General features: G+C 34.1%; 1 protein-coding gene across 3 annotated transcripts in view; it reads right to left on the reverse strand.

Moving 5' to 3' along the window:
• ASCC3 (activating signal cointegrator 1 complex subunit 3) overlaps positions 1 to 19,266 on the reverse strand; it is a 259,113-nt gene that overhangs the window by 38,364 nt on the left and 201,483 nt on the right. For all 3 annotated transcript variants that reach the window (XM_048935766.1, XM_048935767.1, XM_048935768.1), the window contains 6 exons: positions 17,576 to 17,713; positions 17,354 to 17,474; positions 13,806 to 13,938; positions 11,394 to 11,519; positions 1,761 to 1,872; positions 1,356 to 1,490 (listed from right to left, as the gene is read on the reverse strand). In XM_048935766.1, the coding sequence (XP_048791723.1) occupies positions 1,356 to 1,490; positions 1,761 to 1,872; positions 11,394 to 11,519; positions 13,806 to 13,938; positions 17,354 to 17,474; positions 17,576 to 17,713 (765 nt within the window). The remainder of the gene's footprint in view (positions 1 to 1,355; positions 1,491 to 1,760; positions 1,873 to 11,393; positions 11,520 to 13,805; positions 13,939 to 17,353; positions 17,475 to 17,575; positions 17,714 to 19,266) is intronic.

Raw genomic sequence — 19,266 nt, forward strand, 5'->3', positions numbered from 1 at the left:
CATGTTGAATACTGAATATTGTATTATTTAACCTGTGATCCCTGTGGATATTTCTTCTTTAAAATTCAGTCATTTTACACATAGAATATACGGGAATCACAGAAGACTACCATTTTGTTTTCAGCTGAATATACTGTATGTTATTTCATAGAACTTACAATGTTTTCTGACAACAGAAGAACAGATACTGCAGGGTCAGTGACAGTAACTCCCCTATTTAGATTGTCTAACACTTTCCATTACAAAAGATTACTGTGGCCTTTATTTCTGAGCTGTAACACTCCGAATATTTGCAGCAGGCGATTTAAAGTTGTCTGGAAGAAAGTCCTTCTACTAGAAAAGTGGCTTTCCTAGTGTCAAAAAATGCTGATTGGGTTTTGTAATGTAAACTGTTGAATAGCACTATTTTTTTTTTTTTTCTGCTTGTATTTCTCCTCAGAAAAGTTTTGGCAGTGTGTCAAAACCATAAACATACAAGTAACACACATAAATGGGACTCCTGTCTTGGAGGTCAACATTTGGAAATACGGGTATTAAAGAATTCAGGCCACTAGTATAATATATGTAATACAGCTGAGTCTTTAATCATATGTGGGCAGAAATACATTTTAGGTTTTCCTGGATAGTGTTGTGGTACTTCTTCCTTCCAAATATATGCTTGTACAAATGGAATTTCGCCATCTTGAAATAGAAGATTTTGTAGCTATCCAAGCGTAAACTCTTAAAAATATGTAAAATATGATTCCTTTATGATGATATGTAATACTATTATGCTACTCTGTACTCTGTACCTCTGAATTTGTACCCTGAGACCTTTTGCCTTGCATTGCACTTTGTTACTAAACAGTCACTAGAATAATCAACTGAGCAGGCACTATTGGCGGAGTAAGACATCAGGAAATGCGAGGTGCCTGGGAGACTGAAAGAAAAGCAGTACAGGATATGGACCTTCCTCAAATGTCCCCAGACTTATTAAAGCTGTTCTATCTTCCACATTATGCTCTATGTTCCACAAATATGAGATGATGATATGCAGTTATTACTCTGGGATTTCGGTATTCTACCAAACCTAAAACAAACAAATACTGGATTTGTACATGTCCTGAAGATTACAAATAGACAGAAAAGGAAGAGGCGTGCAGAATAATTTTGACATACTGATTCAACAAAGCACCTAAAGCATCAAAAATGATTCAGTTATATTACTCAAAACAATGATAACAACAACAACAAAGAAATTACAAATCATGCAAGAAAGGCTATTCTTAATTTCAGGATGTCTTTTCATACACTTCTAAATGTCTTTAAGAGTCATCAGTTACATACACATAAATTAACAAAATATCATCACTTACTGTCAGAATTAAGAGCAATTCTTCAACACTGCTTTCAGGTTTCAGCTGATCTTTGAACATCCCAATAGTTGGATGCTTCAAATAGTAATAGGAAGCAATGCGGCCATATGTCAGAGGTTCAATACTGCGGTTATCCTGTTAGGAGAGTAATCAAATATATATACTTTTTACATAGTTCAACACTATGCATAGTAACTAAAAAACAGATATTTTAAGACTACTTTATAGGTGAGAACAGTAAAAATGGCTTAGCATCATAATTTAGCTGCCAACCTGATTAAATTGAGATTTCAATTAAGTCTTAGAATTAGCTCCAAAGAGAAACTAACCCTTCAAATAAGAAGCATGCATCCAGTTGTTACCAATTTTTAGGAACATGAATCTTAATGAACATAGTGGTCTTACCTCCCCAATTTCAATACAGTAGGAACATTCCAAATCAAAGAGGGATTTCTCAACAAGGCTTGAGAGGTATTTGTTCATAGTGTCATGGCTCACATTGTCCAAGTTATAGTAACTAGAAGAATTGAAAACAGATGTATCACACAAGTACTTATAATACACTGAAAATTTTAAACAATAACATATTGTAGGAAAACTTACAAGGCTGCTATAATACATACACACACTTGGAGCAAGAAACATGCACATTAAACAATTAAACACAGAACTATTCCCTGATATAGTCTAACATGAAATTCATGATACTTAAATAGATTGTGTAAATAATGAAAATAATAATACAATATACATATGGAAATATGGTAATTTATCTGTTTATTAATAGAAAGGTTGATACAAACAGAACTGGACTGGCTACATTTTATTAATGGGAAAATTTTCTTCATTGCATAAGTATAATTTCCTGATTATGTAAGCTTGAAAATGAATAAGCAATACTAAAACTCTTTAATTTAAAGAAAAAAGAAGAAATCCCACCCAGGGTAGCAAATGTCCTTATATTCCTGGAACTCTGAAAATAAAAGCTGGGCATATAGTAAAATCTCTTGAAAAAGTAAACCTACACAAATCCAAATGTTAATATTTGTTTTATATTTCTGTTTCATTTTATTGTCAACGTTAAAACTACTTAATTACTAATATTATGGAATTGGGTATTTGTCATTGTGTTTATTTCACATGTTCTTTTGCACGTGAAAACATTGGGGCAAACTATATGTACTAACAATGTTTGTTATCTGCATTAGGGAAAAAAGTTTATAAAGTGTGTTAAAACATTCCTAGTTTATAAGAAAAAAACAATGTGACCAAAGTCAGTGCACCTTAACAGTAGAACTTAAGGTATATTTATAAGATTCTTACTCACACAAACAAGCACAATTTCAGGTAGAGCTTTTACCCTGGAATCCACAGATAAAAATGTAATAAGACCTTGAACATTAGCTCCAACAAAGGCAGAAATTCAGAAAGCAACTTTTAAACTCAAACTAAAACCTAGCATGCTCAGAAAGTTTCAAAATACTGAATTCAAGAAATGTAAGTACATTGTGCAATTTCAAAGAAGAAATTAAAAAAAAAATATCGATGAGCTATTGAATTATTAAAAAGCACAGTAGAAAGCTTGTCCCTGCTCATTTAATTCTGGAAGTTACTGCAACTGTCATACAGACTACTGACACTGTTGCAATGGTGAAAGATGCTCCTTTGTTCCTACTGGCTGCTTTACTATTTCCTACTGTTTCCACTGTGCACTCAGCATCTCCACTGGAAACAATGCCACATGCTGTAATGAAGATTAGCTTCTTTCAGTGTTATTTTGTGCAGGTGTACAACAGGCTGTATAACAGCGTGTTGAGATTCATTTTAGTTGATTTCACATAGTTATATTTACACCTGAGTTAGTCTTTTTAACTCTCCTTACTGTCAGTAGAGAGAAGCATGCACTTAGAGAATGCTATTTGTCTGAGGTATTTCAGATTTCTGCTTTAGGATGAGGTGGAATGTGATCACTGGCTCAAAAAGGGAGTTTAGATTATCAATTCAGTGGTTGATGCTGTATTTGGGGCAGAAGAATCCCATTCCTTGATTAAAGCTCTATTCCCTTTACTGTAATGCTGCTTTTAGCAAATTTCATAAGAGTGAATTATGATTTAAATACCAGAAGCACCCTTCCATGACTGGTTTTCAATATAACCTGACAAACAATACTATTTTCTTAACAGATTTTAACTTTCCTTTATCTAATTTTGGAATAGCAGTAACATAACTGAAAAAAAGCAGCATGCTAAATAGCAATACAGTTATTTGTGTTTCTTTTCTTCCTTTCTTGTTAATTTTCAATCATGGGGTTAATTCACTGAATGTTCACTTTTCATTGAGTGAAGTTGGAGTAAAACACTACTACAATGAAAAAAATATTAAAAATCTGTTCTGCAGAGACAGTCAAAAATATCTATTTGACAGTGGAGTATTCAGCTTTGTGGTATTTTGTATCAGTTCATGGTAAGATGATCTTAAATATTTACATCACAGTTGCTGTTCAAAACAAAACAAGTGACTACATTGACTAAAAAGTTTTATATGATAAACAACCACACATTTCTTGACCTCATGTAAAGAAAACTTATTTGCAGCAAAAGTAATTAATTTCAGCAACTTAATTTTCTTGAAAGTCACAACATTTTCTGAAGTAAAATAACAATGACATAAAAAGGTCACTTGCAGTTTTTCTCCCCCCTGCATTTTAGCAAAAAAACCATAATAAACTCTGTTTATTAATAGAAGTCACTCTGTATCATTTTGTTTACCTTCCGAAAGCAATCCAAACAAATTAACTTCATACACTGCTTGTGAGTGTGGAAAGATTTTCTGTTTTATAGGTGTAAACCACTAAAAATTCATTAGTATTTTTCTCCAAATTGAATCTAGCACTACTTAAATGACTAATTAAGGCACTTCGTTGTCACGGTATTTTAGACTTTCACTGTATTGTTTGCAGTATCACAATACTGATTATGAATACTGATAAAATTAGGGAAGAGTTTTGGGCAATATAATGAAATGATTTGTTACAATTGTAATTTCAGACACTAATTCAAGGAGATTTTACCCTGTAGTCTAATTTTCAATACTGCATATTGAAGACTTACAGATAGAATGCATTATAAAGCCTTTTAAAACTGTATTAATGTAAAATTTGCTGATTTTCGATAAATTATTGTCAGATGTAAATATCTAGCTGCCTAGTGCAAACAAAACAATGTGAAGAAAAATCTTAAATTATTTGTAATCTTGAGTGAAGTAGAATCGGTGTGTTTTAACTACTATCTATAACTATCTACAACTATATATAATTTTGAGTGCATCCACAGAAGCTTCTTGGTCATACAGCACAATTTCCCTTAATACAAAGCAGAGCCATTTATCTAGAAAAACTATGCTAAAATCATTGGCAAAAACAGAGATATTGTGTAGACATTAGATGGTATTTTGAATGTGCTGGAATAAAAGCAAGTAGAATTTTGCACGTTGGTATTCTCCAAATAGAAATACTGCTTTGTATGTAAGTTCCTCTAGGAAGCTATATTACCTAACTATTTAATTACAGATAAAGAATAAAAACAATGCAGTTTCATGCTCACTGCATTGAATCATCTAGTCATTATTTTCCCTTTGCTATAAACAGACAGCCTACCTTTTTATCAGCACACCATTTCATTTATTTCACAGTGAAGCCCAGTTTCACAATAATTGACTTGTCAGAAGCTCTAATTTATGAGGCTGGGCTCTGTAAGCCTTCTCCTATATTGGACTCAACCTGCACACAAGCAGGGTTGAATATTTACAATGCTGTTAACAGGTGCTGAGTTGTTTAATGATTCTAATAGCCAGAAGCGTACTGAGAAAGCCAGCGGGATCACAATTACAGGCTGTTTGAACACAACAATTACTCGTCCCCTGAGAGGTGTGAAAGTCAAAGGCAGTTTTATCCTAACAACATCTAGCACATGGGCTAGACAGGCTAACTTCCATTAGTAGTCCATTGGGAAAAAGCAATAACAAACCCCTAGGTATCATAAGAATTTACAAAGTATGTAAAATAGAAGTGATCAAAAACTTCTATAAAATAATACATTTAACATTCCCAAACCTTGTAAAGATTTGTAAGAACAACAAACAATGAAACATAAACTTATTTCTCTAATCTAAGGAAGTGTGGAATTTCATCAGCTGAAAAAGATAGAAACATGCAGGAACATAAAATATAGATGAAGTCACAAAAAACATTTAGGACTTAATGTGAATGATGGCAATCATTTCCTGTTTAGCTTATGTAAACCTGACCTGAGATCTCCCTGGGAAATTTTTCATCAGCCTTGAAATGATCCTGCTATAACTGTCATTGCTGTGAAGTCATTTGTTACAGCGCCATGTTTTTTATGTTCAGATTATACGCTAGTAATAGGGACACACATAATGAAAATCAGTGGCAGAGTCAGCCAAAAATATTTTAAAAAAAAGAAACTTACTAGTTGGAAGGCCATGGGAAACAAAAGCATTAAAGACTGCATTCACATGACTTCCAGAATGTGTGCTTTCTGATGCTACAGTCCTGAAAGATGAACTTTGTTATGAAAAAGCATGGGAGAAACAGATAGTTGCTTTCATAAAAATCTTTTCTGAAGTTCCCAGTTGTGTTTAATAGCTTATGGCCTTTGGTGACTGCAACATCTAAAATGGCACCATGCAAATGGTACTGAGTAGATGTCTGAGTAGATGACTGACAGACTTTCATAGGTGGAGCCATGTGGCAATTTACCAACCCATTTTGCTATTAAGGCATCACTGACTGTCTGCTGTCTGAGACTGGCTTGCTAAAATGCACCAGAGCATGCAGAAATACCACAGCTGGTAATCTCCATCTGTATTTTACTTGTACACATTAATTTACTGCATTCTGCTTTAGCAAATATTTTTCTTTTCATTTTTTCTTTTCATCTTAGTTAATTTAACTTTCTTCAGTAATCCACCTTCTGATATAATTCCAAACAAGTCCTACAAGTCTGTGCTTTTGTCACTGTATCCTATACAAATCATTCTACTCTGAGTGGATGAATATGATTTTGCTTTTATACTAGAAACTATTATGGAACAATGTTAATCATCATTTTTATGCTGCTGTTTTATTCATATTACAAGGATTGCTCTGAAATTAGTGCCTCCGATTTCATTATGCTGGCCCATGAAACCAGCGGCAGATGATGGCAGTATGACAGTAGAAGTTGAACCTTCCCACCAAAACTCCATTACATTTTGTTGCAGTGCAACTGATTGCAGCAGCACAGGAAGCAAAGGCATGGCATCGAGTCCCACCCTGTTGAAAAAATTGCATCCATCAACATTCATTAACAGTTGTGGAATGTTTAGGGAGACCAAACAGTAGACGTCTGTGCAGTGAGGTGGTAGGTACTGTATTTCAGCAGCAGCATCAGCAATGTGAAAGACATGCCATGTACTGAGAGGTCATGTGCAACTGTCATACCACAGAGTGTCTCAATCAGCTCATCTACACGAATCACCAGATTATGGCAAGGGAACTGCATACAGAGCTGAATATTGGCTTCAGAGTATTAGAAATGATAGTGCCAACATTGAAATATTGCAAAGTTTGGGTCAGGTGGTTCCCAAAAATACACAGAAGCAGTAAGAACATAGTATGCAAGTTTGTCAGGATGTATTGAAGCAATACAAGGCTGAAGGTGACTGTTTCTTGGATGGGCACTTTCCATCATTATGATGGAAAGATGAGATATGGTGCCACCAGTACTAGTGAGTGTCAAAACAGCAGTCCATAGAGTGGTGATATGTGAACACCCCAACAAAGAAAAAGTTCAAGATACAGCCTCATCAGGTAAAACAATGTGCACCGTCTTTTTGGGTAGGAATGAGGTGTTCCTTCTGGATTTCATGGAACCCAGACAACTCATCAACTCTGATCGCTAAATCACAATGCTGACTAAGCTAAAGGATTGAACTTCCAGAGCCAGGCCAGAGAAGACAACCTTTCTCTTGTAACAAAACAATGCCAGGCCTCTCATCAGTTTAAAGACCAAGGAATGCATTGCCAGTCCTGGCTGGACTTTTCTATCACATCCACTGTAGAGTCTGGATTTGGTGCCTTCTGATTTCCTCTCTCTGAGCCAATGAAAAATTGATTGCATATTTTCCTAGCAACAACACCATCATAACAGATGTGAACAGGTCAGCTCTGCTGGTGCAGATTTTTATGAGTGTGGCATACAGGCTCTTGTTCACTGCTGGTGAAAATGTATAGCTAATGTTATAAAATAGAGTTCTGTAGCTGACAATTTGCTATTTCAAAGAGTGTTATGCTCTTTGTATCTATTATAGTTTTCACTGAAATAAATAGGAGGCATTAATTTTGGAGCAATGTGTACTGGAAAAGCTCAGCTAATTACAGTGAGGAAAGAAAACTTAAAGTAAAATATACATGTATGATTAGTGATAACAGCATCGGTCTGAGATAATTTCTTTTAATTATAGTTCATGCTACATTCCTCTGCATAAATAATAAAGGACTATGACAAAGTGAAAAACATTAATAATAACTGCCTGAATTAATATTTCTTTCAGAAACATTGTCAGAAATATTGTTGTCAGCTGGAATTTGCACAGAAAATTAATTTTGCAAGTGCGTATCTATACATACACACACATATAAAAATACATAAAAACCCACACATTCTAAGAGTGGTATGACGTATGTTCTCAGAACATCTAAAAATTAACATTCCAGATGAAAGCTGATTCTGCCTAGCTTAACATATGTTGTAAATTTCTATTTCCCTTTTACTGTGTATGTATCTGGAAAATATAACCTGATTTACAGAAAACGTTTTCCTATTGCAATTTTTCTTTTGTAGAACGTTGCAGATTATAATCTTTTATAAGGGTAAAAGAATGAAACAGTCAAGAAATTCCAGTCAAGGAAAGAAAATATATCTAAGTCTTCAGTCTGCTAGTTACGACAGATGAGTCTCTCAAAATAGACCCTTTCAAAGAACAAGGCACTTAGTTGATCAATCTTTAAACATGATCTTGACTAAGTAGAGAACATAAAGGTTAAAGTTGCATGTGGAGAGAAGAACACATTATAGTTCTTGACTGAAATACTACGGAAACTCAGACTTAAACTGCAAATTCAAAAGTCTCTACACTGCTTTGGGGAAGTGAAAAACAAAAGCCCTTTGTATACCGAAATTGATATACTTTGCTAAGTATTATTTGGACTTCTCTTCTTTTTTGCACATCATCTTTTGAGCATGAGCACATACATGGGTATTCAGCATGCCACTGACTGAAACTAGCACTCAGCTACTCCACTGTCCCAAATCAGTAGCTTAACCACTCCTCTTAACTATACATTTCACAGACTGCAGGATACGGAGATTCATCAGATAGGAAAACTAAACCAGTCTGATGAAAAAAAAGTGTTGTAACATGCAAAGATTTTTTTAACAACACTATTTATAAAGCCGTTATTACTTTGTTAAGACTAACAAAGTATCTCATGTGCCACAAAAAACATGTTAATTATTTACATCTTTAGAAGAAACTGGCAGCTTAGAGCAAAAGGATACTTTGATGTTTATCTTACTGTAAAAGTAGATTAATATTATTTAAATAATATAATTCAAATTACTTAAATTGTAAGTAAGGCACTTGATGGTACTGGTTTGGAACAGAATGATCCTAGATTTGTTCATGCAGCTTTAATATACACGTAGCTTAAACTGGCAGTAAATAAGATTATAAATCTTTTGCATATTACCTAAGACCATTATTTCGGAGATTTACAGCATCACATGCAATGCCTTTCATGCCAAAGAATCCCAAGGCAATTTACCAATCATGCATATGGGAATTACTTATTTACCACTAAGGTACAGTCAGTCACCTGCTGGCTGGAAAATAACTTGTTTCACGATGGAGAGAATGTCAACATTCCGAGGAGCTACTGTGTAAGTACCCAAAACAAAATGTCTTCATTGTGAAAAAATAACCTCCTAAAGCTCTGAACTATTAAGGATCATAAATGGTTCTTGTCCGGTATTATCAAGTATTTCATATATTCATTTATGGCACAGTAAACACCATTACTGCACTGCAGTTATTGCTATAAGTTATCTTAACCAGCACTGACTTCATAAAACTCTTCAGTTTTCTTTTGATGTATCTCATTCAAACACTGATTCAATTAAAATACTACGTATAGCATGTAGGTCCAGGAATGCTACTAACTGGCAAGTTTAATAAATTTGGATGAAACTTTGTAGTAATTATTAACACATCAAAGAAAGGAAAAGTGTGTACATCCATTGCATTTGTGCTTGGTATCTAGAAATGACCTCTCTGGCAGAGTCAATAATGTCCTTCATTTTTGTCTCTGCATGACTGAGTACAAAAGGAATGCTGAGTACTTCTGTGTGGATGAGACGCTGGGGAAAGCAAAAGAACTTGTGAACTGTTCCAACCTGGTTGTGTGGTATTCCAATAAAATTCATTAGAAAATTCACTTTGCATTCCTATCCTGCCATTATGGACACAACTAGTCAAGATCTGATCATATTGCCTTCTAGTACAATGACCTTGCTTATCACTATGAAATAATGGGTTAGATTTTCCCACTTTCCATAGAACACCCTCTGAACAGCACAACTTGCATTTAAAAATTGATACTGTGATAACTTCACATTTTACTTCCCATACCACTACACATTAAAGAATCTGCTGGGAAAAAATGGCCATCAGTGAACACATCAAATCCATTTCAGTGGGAACTTTCTTTTACACTAGGGAGAGCTTGCCTGTAAGATCATACTACATTTACCTATGAGCCATATGTTTTGTCTTAAAATACTACCTATCAGAGACATCACATAATTAAAGCTTGCTGAAAATAAATCAACAATTTTGTAGAGCAGTGCAATAGTAAGACATCATAAAATAACATCACTTATTCTTTATACTAAAAAAGAATATGCAGTTTCCTACATCAGTTGTGGTTTGGATCACAGCTTTACCTTCATCTAACCTAGATAAAAGAGAATTTAGCTGTTTGTCTCTCTCAGACGGAAACATCTTTCTCATACATTTATTCATTTTGTTAGTTCTAACACTGCATTTTTTATTTCCCAAGAAGATTACATGGAAATTCTGTTCTGTGGAAGATTCTTAGAATGAAGCTAGATGTAGAATTCAAAACTAATGGAGACAGAAAAAAGAATTAAAGGAAGTTATTGTTCTGGCTTTTATCACCTGCAAGTTCTAGCATCAGTTGCCTGTAAAAAACTGAAAATTCACCTAAACATTATAGCAGTAGCATGATTTCAGAAATACAATACTCTGTAATTCATCAGGAAGTGCCTAATTCTTTATTTGACACATTATTTTGGTGGCTGAATGATCACATGATACATAACATACCATTTACCCGAAACAATATTGTGGCAAAGGCAGGCTAGTTGCTGGAATAGCTCAGAATGATCTGCATACCAGCTGGAACTAGGCTGGATGATATCAATCACAGAAAATATTGCACACATGGTTTCGCCAGGAACCCCTAATGAAAGTAAACTTTATCACAGACAAACAGCTGATAGCTATTCTCTCATTTATTAGCAAAACTCAATCATTGTAGATTTTCTATAGAAAACTGGGCATAACATATCAATGTTAAAAAGTAACACACTATAAATATAATATCTAAAAGAATGTGATAACCTGCAGTTTTATTTTAGGGATGGTGATATAGCCCTCTCAATAATGTTATTTTATAGTTGTTACTAAAATGTAACATAAGTTATCTGCCAAAAATGCATTTATATTTAGAGGAAAAAAAAGTGCACAGAAGTTTCATTCCATGTGTGGGCCAGTAATGCTCCTACAGTAGAGGCCGCTAACTATTCCAGGCTCCAACAGCAGCAGGATCACCTTTGGATCAACTCTACCCTAAAGCTACCTTTAGATTAAATTGTATTTGTACTTTGTACTCACGTTGGGTTCATTATAAGTCGTCGGAAGAAATAAGTCCAAGTGATATAATCCATTGCATCCTGCTTAGAAGTAATAGTTCCAGCAGCAATTTCAGCATTCAAGTGGTCAGCCAGCACATCTAACAAGCTGAGTAACAGGAAACAAGAGGATTTTGCTAACTTTACAATCACAGAGACAGGTTGTAAATATAGTTTGTAGACTTGTGCATTAAAAGGTTTATTACTTTAAATCTGAAAATATTATATATTTATTTTCCAGTGAAAGAGAGGAAGAGAAGAAGGGAAGATGGGATGTAATTGCAAGGTCAGTCATCTTCTTTACATGATATTGGTATGAGGCTCAAATTATTTTTTGATTGGACCAAGAATGCACATGTTTAAGTAATTCATGGAATGCATTCAGATGGAGCTACTCAATGATAACTTCTGAATGCTGTATGTTGACCATATGACCGTGTTGGTTTAATCCAACAGAAAATCATACAGAAAGACAAACAGGAAATGAAACAGTGGCAATAGCTTATCTAATACCTGGCAGACACTTAAGAGGCTATTAAAATTACATCAAAATTGGTATTCCAGATTTTTCCTCATCTTCACTGAATGCAGGGAGAAAACAAGCAAACAAACCTGGTTTTACCCAGAGGGGTCTAAACTCAAACACAGAAGAGCAAATACAGTTTAAAATGATTCTTACAGAGTAAAATACTATTTTAGTTTCCTTAAATGGAACAAAGATCTTCACTTTGGTATCTAATGAGATCATGCCTGGCTGCAGTTCAGTCAGAGAATGGTAAATATCTTCAAAGATTAGCCTGATTTTTCCTCTATTATAATCCTTTTACTTTTCTTACTGTTCTTTTCCTATTGCCAAAAGTAAACAATAATTAGGAATGAGTGCTGTGTTTCAAACCCATGACCAGTAAGAGCACAAGGCCTGTCATACAAGTTGTGTACTCAAGTCTTGCAATTAATGCATAGACAATCTCTTACAGAAAAAAACTGTAATTAAAAAAATCTGAAATTTAATTTTAAACATTGGAAGTACTACACAGAGCTGATAAATCTGTTCTCTGGTAGAATAAGATGAGAAAGCATTCCAAAACTAAAATACTTCAAAAAAAAACCCCTCCAGAGTTCATCTTTTGAAGCTATGAAGCTCTTCAAGGATCTTTGATGATCATAAAAGAGCAGGACAACCCTCTGAGTCAATCAGATCACAACCTACACAAAACTTAATGAGATTACCATTAACATGTGAACTTTCATCTGAAAGTTCATCAAGTATTGTTTGTATATAGTGAAGGATATAATATATCAAACTGCTGATATTAATAAATATATAAACACAAAATGACCTGTGAGAAGTATGGAATAATTACAGTATTCCAAAGAGGAACAAGATGTGACTGTTACACTGAAGATATGATTCTGTTATCTACAAACATTGCTTACCTTCTTGTGAGTAGATTTCCTGGTTTATTCTAGTGCCACGTAGTCTGGATATACCATAAACTTTTTAATCACGCTGCTCTTCTAACTAGCTATTATTTTGAAGAAGTTCAATTCCTAGCCTTTTGTGCTAAGTGGAATTACATCTTTATCGTTTTTTTTTTTAATTAAAAAAAAGAAAAGAAAGTATGGCTTGGCTTCCTAAAGAAATGCCTCCACATACTTCGCAAAAAAATTATAAAAGGCAGTCTGTGCAGCACAGAATTAACCTCCAAATGCACCTCTCCATTTTAACTACATTTCACAGGTGGATAGCACTCTCAAGCTCCTGAAAATTTCCTGATCAGACAGACATCCAATTAGTGTTCATAGTGAGCAACTAAGCTTCCACAGGAGAACAATACTGCAAATTCCTCATTGCTGAGAAAAGTTTTCATTAGTGCTTATGCTTAATTACAAGTCTAAGAATTCCTCAACAAAACATGCATGTATAGGCGAAGTGAAAGGTGTTGAAGTTTAGTGTAATTTCTATAATGGTACACATTTTCTAGGTGAAAAGTACTAGAAAGCCACCTTTTTTTTTTTTTTTTTTTTTTTTTTTTTCCCCACATTAGGAATTTGTAATAGAACTTCAGAGAGAGTTGTGAGGATCACAAATAGTTGTCCTGCACACTAACACTAGCCTTGAAGAACAGTTTATTGTTTGAAACAACCAGAGGCAGAGAAGCACCTGTAATATTGTCTATAAATGAACTAAAGAGTACAACAGTGCTTCAAGTCTCATGGAATAAAGGATAGAAGGATAGATAACTCTTTTTTTTTTTTTTTTTTTTTTTTAATGATTTTACTCTAGGACTCTGATATTTAGAAGATACTCAGGAGAAGAATGTTTTATTTTTCTGTATCTCTCGTGTACTACTGTTGACAGTTTGATTAGCTTTTCAGATTGCTTGCACTTCACCTGGATTCCACTGGGAAAGGTTCATACAGGAATTTTTTGTAGAAGTCTTTCTTGATATCATGAACTAGAATTACAGCTTTGCCTTGGTCATCAAATTGTGGTCTGCCTGCACGTCCCATCATCTGAAGTACATCTGCCAAAGAAACAGCAATGTATAAAACAAATGTATTTAAATAAAATGTAGAAATAAAAGTATTTATTTCTATATAATGTGTAGTAAAGGATTTTTTTTTTTTTTTAATTATTTCTTTGGCTTTATATGCTCTATTGGTTTTGACATAGCTAGTTTTTTTTTCCAGTTCATGTACATTTATGATGGACCTCTTTCTGGCACTATCTTCTTGCGTACTTGAAGACCACCCACTGCTGTAGTACCGAGGCCTACATCTAATATAAATTCCTCCATTTTCTCCCTGCATTTCACATACATCGCACATCTGATATCACGAAATAAATGACAGGAGAACTCACGAAGCCTACAATGGCAACTGCATATAATTTCCTAAATTTCTAGTACTTGCCTTCACTATAAAAGATGCTCCTAGTACAAGCCTTTCTGCTGTATATAATTTTCTTGGTTTTTAATGTTTTAGAGGAAAAAAATGGTAAAGGGAAATTCTAATTGTTGAAAGATATGATATCTGCTACCCAAAATTCAGGACAAGTTATATTTGTTAAAAGCATTGGAGTAGAGGGGGTTTCACATCATAAGTTGTCCCTGGATCACAATATACAAATTTAAAAGCAGGTAAGGGTAAAGCTTAACTATGCCACCTTACCTGCAAATACTAGTTAGTTAGTAATTTCTAGAAACACAGAAAATACTAGTTTGAACAAAACACAATCAACTTGCTAACTGCCCACCAGTGTAGGTATGCTTATTATTTATTGGTTTCCTTTCACAATCTGAGAAATGCATCAGCATAGGTTTTTCTTTGTCCCTCTCAGAAGAGCTCTGATCCCTTCCTGGTGCCTTCAGCATTTAAGTTGGAAGAAACAATGGGAATTAGATCAAAAGTAAATTTTAAATCATTACGTTAAAACTTACGTTTTGTGCATTCTCTGGGAGAGAATCCTACCTGTAGGATATGTAATTTGAAGAACCTGGCATTTTAAAAAAGAATTTATTTGGCCTCAGAAGCAAAGTAACCTTTTTGGCCAAGTGGTCATCTGCGTATTTGGTTGAAAAAGGACAAGCCAGAAAGTATAGAGCATGGCATAGGAATGGACAATGAGGAGAAATAGCTAATGATGATAAACAGAAGTTTTCAGTAACACTTTGACTTGTTATACACAAAAACTACATTGGACACTAATTTTTTAAAATCAGTTCATTTGTTTTGTAAATCTAGAAGCAGCACGAAATATAAAATGCAACTAGTTTGAAAATTATATTTCTGAATAGGTGTGTGTAAAGGGGAAGATGAAACTTCTTGTTATTCTAATATGGTGATTTAAATTCTGCATAATACCACATAGAAAATGGATTTACAAAAAAAAAAAAAAAAAAAAAAAAGAATCAGGATATGACTTTTGCCATATATACACATAATATATATACACATAATTATTCCAAATCTATATTTTTTTCTACCGACTCTATGCTACTTGGCTCTTAACCACTGAACTAAACTCCCAAAATGTCAAATACTATCCAACTGGCTGAGTGTCTGGTAACTAAAAGCAGGTCCTCCCCAAAACCTCTGACTTCACTGAAAGAAGAGCTTTTACTTATTTTGAAATTACTGAGTACTCCAGAATGATTCATTCTGCACTCTGCTGCTTCCTTGTAGTCAAAACATCCCTAATACAAAAACGCAAGTTCAGCAGGGAGAAGTCAAGTTAATGATGGAACAGTGAAGGCTTATTTGGGGGCAGCACTAAAGACAGTATTGTGAACATTTGGAAATATTTCCAAAAGAAACTTTAAATTTTCATTTAAGTACTGCTGAAAAACAGTATTACCAATTCATAGGATTTCCAAATATATGAATAGTCTCTAGAAAGTTAAAAGTGCTCTAAACCACAGCACATTTTTTCATAAAATAAGGAACCTACACTTTCTGTTGCAGTGCAGACAACAAAATCTAAATTGTAGACGTTAACTTCTGTTAGAATTCCCAGGAAGTCTTATATAAAACTAAAGACCTGAACAACCCCACTATGCAAGTAATCTCAAATCAAAAAGGTAATAAACAATGAAAGCACAAACCTTTCCTAATGCCTTTGTGAGTACTTGTACAAAATATTTCTAAAACAGCACAGTAAGGCTTCAGTGTTTACTGAGTTTCCAATTTCTTCTGAAAACATTATTTTACCTATTACTTTATATTACAGTCCCACAGATTCAATGTGAAGTCTAAAATATGCGTTGGTTTCTTTCCTCAGCACTTTTCCCCATCCAGTAGTTGCCACTGTTCTTCCAGTCAGGAAGTATGAAATACCAGTTCTCTACAGAGGCTGTTTGTACGCAGTTTACATAAGCCAGTATGTCACAAAATGCAAGTGTGTATGGTTAAGATCCCAGGTCATAACAGAACTTTGAACAAGACAGTCAGCCTGGAAATAGATTTCAAGTTTCCTGAAGAGCAATAAGCACTAAATTAACATCATGATGGGATATTCAGAGAAGTAACCTGTGTATTCTTTTCAGTTTGAACTTTTTTCATTAGTAAGCTTCTCTTGCTAAAAAGATGAGAGGCTAAAAAGATGCAAGATCTCTATTTACATTACAGATAACACTTAGATTGTCTTTAGGTGAATACATCTCTAGCACAGTGCTGGATCACATAATAAACTTTCTCTTATGAAAAGAGAAAACAGAACAGGAAACCTGGAATAAATTTAGCTTGTCTTCATTCTTCAAGCTTCGTACCATCCAGACAAATATTCTCCCTGTCTGAACTCTGCAATAAGTTCCTCAAGTGTTCAGTTTCCTAAGCTTGTTGAAAGCACTGCAGAGCTGCTTATGAAAAGGTGGAAATTAATGGAGGGTAGCAAGCAATAGAAGACTATATCAAATGAGGAATTCAAACATTTAATTAAGTTGATTATTTTTGACGTATTACTAAAGATACTATATTAGTTAAAGTTTCTGTATATTCTCAAGTAATGACATAAATTTTATGTACTCATACACATAGACTCAATTTTTGCACCACAGGTAAGTTCATTGTTAAAAATCTGTTTCTATTCTAGAAAAATGTTTCAAAAATGAAGAATTGTTTGTGAGAAAACTTCCTTTTATCCAAATTACTAGACAACTAAATACAACTCCGTACTGTCCCTTGATATCTATTTTGAATGATACACATTAGCAGTACTTGAAAAGGAAAAAAGATTTACAACATGGAAACTTTTTTTTTTGTCACATAAAACCTTAAGAGTCCTCTTACAACTCACATTAAACAAAGAAACCCATCCTCACAAATTTTAGCCTCTACCGAATTTAGGTATTCTCACTGGTTAATTACTAAATAATTCAGATCATTTGCATATACTTGAAATACATTTCAGCATATGAGCATTCCCATAATTTATGTGAGTACCTGTAATGGGATAATCCACATAGCGCCTTGTTTTTCCATCATAGTATTCTGTTCCTTTAACAATTACTAAATGAGCTGGAAAATTTACACCCCAAGCTAATGTGCTTGTGGCAATAAGAACCTAAAACAGAAAGAAAGATTAATGAGGTACATGCAACAAAAAGCCAACTTTTAAAAATCCATGTAAAACTCATTACGGCAGGATGCAAAGAACAAACATACCTGGATTTTACAATTCACAAACAATTCTTCCACAGTTTTCCTGTCTCTCTCATGCAGACCGGCATGGTGCATGCCTATTCCAAAAGCAAGAGTCAGCTTCAAATTTGAATCTCTAACTGTCCCTATAATGTCATTCATCTGTAACAGAGCAAATAGTTACAAATTTTAACAAAGAACACTCACACATTTTTAACTTTTAGTGTTACTATTATCTTATTTTTACAGCAAAGATAATTTACCCAACTGTTTACACACACAGGAAAACATGGTCTGCTCTTTGAACAGCCTTTTTCAGTCTAAAAAATCAAATACTATATTAAGAGTGGGAGAAACACAAAGCTACATGACTTTATTGATACACTAAGCAGAATGGATAAGGAAATGAAAATGCTGAAAAATTTGTGATGGTCTGCAAATGCTGTGTATTCTGCTCTGTGTTAGTCTAATGTTAGTCTAATTTCTGGTATAAAAATATAGGAAATCCATGCAACCAATAACACAACAATCCTGAAAAATAAATTTGTTTTTGTCGTGCCTATGAAAAGATAGACATGTTTCTACAATTTGATAATTCTGCAATTATTATCCATGAACAAAGTTCTTGATTCACATGCTGAAATGCAAATTCAAGTTAATGTTTTGAGATTAGCAAAATCCAACATGTAGAAAATGTTTTCATTTCAAATTTAAAAGTTTAGCTAAAAAGCTAATTTTTCTATTTTTCTGCTTCATCCCCTTCCTTCCTTCCCCCCCCCCCCCCCCCCCCCTTTTCAGGTCTATGACTATCTGGAAACCTTTTAACTACTCTCTACATTTATTGCCTAAGTTTTCATGTAATAAGTTCCATAATAAACTCCACTATTTTTGTAGATTACTTCTGCAAAAAGCACCTCATAAGTAATAAATACAAGCTTTGTAACTTTGTCTTCTTTAGTGACTTTACCCCACAATACTCTTTCCATTGTTGTATTTTGAAGACCATCTATTATGTTACGTGATTTTCATATTGTTATAGCCAGGAACCTTTAAACTTCATCTCTTATTAGTGGTTTCCTGGTGCCACCAGCAGTGGCACAGTGATATTGCATACTTAGAGGCAGCATTTTTCATAGTTAACCTAGGACGTATAGCTAGGATTAAGGAAAATAGTCTTTAAACTTTAAAGCCTTCTTTTTAAAAGCAAAATGTCTAACCTCATCTGAGTATCACGAAACACTGAGTTTTGAAAGCTGTGCAACTGCAGTGCTATAGCATAATTTCCACTTTGAGGTCTTGCACTTCTCAATTTCAGAACTGTAAGTTTCTCTGAACGTTTTCTAGGTTTTATAATTGTCAGACCCTATTATTAATACAATTGCTTCTGTACCTAAGCCCAATTAACATGTAGCATCCCTTAAAATTACAAAAAAAAAAAAAAAAAAAAAAAAAAAAAAGCCAGAGACTGTAAGAGTCTATACAGAGCATTAAAAAAAAAAAATGTTGGGAAGAGCAAATTACAAAGCAGTTTAAAAAGTCTTGTGTTGAAGTGACAGCGCAAAATTTACAAAAATATTATTTAAGTCTTGGCTTTGTCCAATCAGTCTGAACTAATGAAAGCCCTGAAACATCATTTTCTTTTGTAATGCAGCTGTATGGATGTTCTTTACACTATCCTCCATCCTGGCATGTGTAAGAGAAAAGGATGCACAGAA

Source organism: Lagopus muta, chromosome 2 (assembly GCF_023343835.1).
Source record: "Lagopus muta isolate bLagMut1 chromosome 2, bLagMut1 primary, whole genome shotgun sequence".
Taxonomy (NCBI): domain Eukaryota; kingdom Metazoa; phylum Chordata; class Aves; order Galliformes; family Phasianidae; genus Lagopus; species Lagopus muta.